At 58.3% G+C, this 1,248-nt stretch overlaps 1 protein-coding gene across 1 annotated transcript; it reads left to right on the top strand.

The window, feature by feature from the left end:
• Positions 1-797: 797 nt before the first annotated feature.
• Positions 798-1,246, top strand: LOC105524046 (trinucleotide repeat-containing gene 18 protein-like; the record flags this gene model as incomplete). The annotated part of the gene is made up of 2 exons (XM_011959139.1): positions 798-1,031; positions 1,222-1,246. Coding segments are annotated over exons 1-2 (253 nt in total), but the record flags the coding sequence as incomplete, so codon positions are not given.
• Between the last annotated feature and the right edge of the window lie 2 nt (positions 1,247-1,248).

Raw genomic sequence — 1,248 nt, 5'->3', positions numbered from 1 at the left:
TATGTGGGACGATCACTTGAGGCCAAAAGTTTGAGACCATCCTGGGCAACACAGACACCCCCATCTCTACAAAAATAAAAATATTAGCCATGCATGGTGGTGCATTCCTGTAGTCCCATCTACTCAGGAGGCCGAGGCAGGAGGATGGCTTTAGCCCAGGAGATTGAGGCTACAGTCAGCTATGATAGTACCACTGGATTCCAGCCTGGGTGACAGAGCAAGACCCTTTTTCTGAAAAAAGTAATTTTAAAAAGAAAAAGAAGGCCAGGTGCAGTGGCTGACACTGCAATCGTAGTGCTTTGGGAGGCAAAGGTGGGAGGATCGTTTGAGGCCAAAAGTCTGAGACCATTCTGGGCAACCTAGTGAGACCTTGTTCTCTACAAAAATTAAAAAAAATCAGCCGGGCGTGATGTGCGCCTGTATTCTCAGCTACTCAGAGACTGACGTGGGAGAGGATTTCTTGAGCCCAGGAGTTCGTGGCTGCAGGGAGTCATGATTGCGCCATTGCACTCCAGCCTGGGCAACAGAGTGAGACCCTGTCTCAAAAATAAAAAGTCTCGTAGCGGCAGAATCCTTGGATTAAGTGAAGCGCCTCTTGGAGACCCAGCATGTCAAAGAGATGGAAGAGGGGCTTCCCCAGTTGGAGCGAGACAAGGGGCTTCCTCCTCTCCCCAGAGTTGGATAGGGGTTGACTTGGAGGCTGAAGGCCCGGAGTCCCAAGCGGCAGAGCCTGCCAGGCGGCGGGCTCGGCGGGGCTGGGCCAGGGCCGTGCCGTGACACACGTGTCCTTGCAGCGGCGTGGCATGAAAGGCAAGGCCCGCAAGCTCTTCTACAAGGCCATCGTGCGTGGCAAGGAAATGATCCGCATTGGGGACTGCGCCGTGTTCCTCTCCGCCGGCCGTCCCAACCTGCCCTACATTGGCCGCATCCAGAGCATGTGGGAGTCGTGGGGCAACAACATGGTGGTCCGCGTCAAGTGGTTCTACCACCCCGAGGAGACCAGCCCGGGCAAGCAGTTCCACCAGGGCCAGGTGAGCCTGCGGCACCCCCGGCTGGGCCCCCCAGTCCCAGGCAGTGTAGGGCAGACCTGAGGGCGAGCGAGGCATTCTGGGTGCTGGAGGATCAGCGGCCCTGCCCAGTGGGTCAGCCCTGTCCTGGGGCCTGGGGTCAGGTGCGGCGGCCCCCGGGCTCACCCAAGCCCCTCCCCTGTCCCCCACACAGCACTGGGACCAGAAGTCCAGCCGCAGC

This window comes from Colobus angolensis, unplaced genomic scaffold, assembly GCF_000951035.1.
Source record: "Colobus angolensis palliatus isolate OR3802 unplaced genomic scaffold, Cang.pa_1.0 Scaffold4832, whole genome shotgun sequence".
NCBI lineage: Eukaryota > Metazoa > Chordata > Mammalia > Primates > Cercopithecidae > Colobus > Colobus angolensis.
The sequence above is the reverse complement of the archived record's forward strand: the minus strand, read 5'-3'. Positions and strand labels throughout refer to the sequence as shown.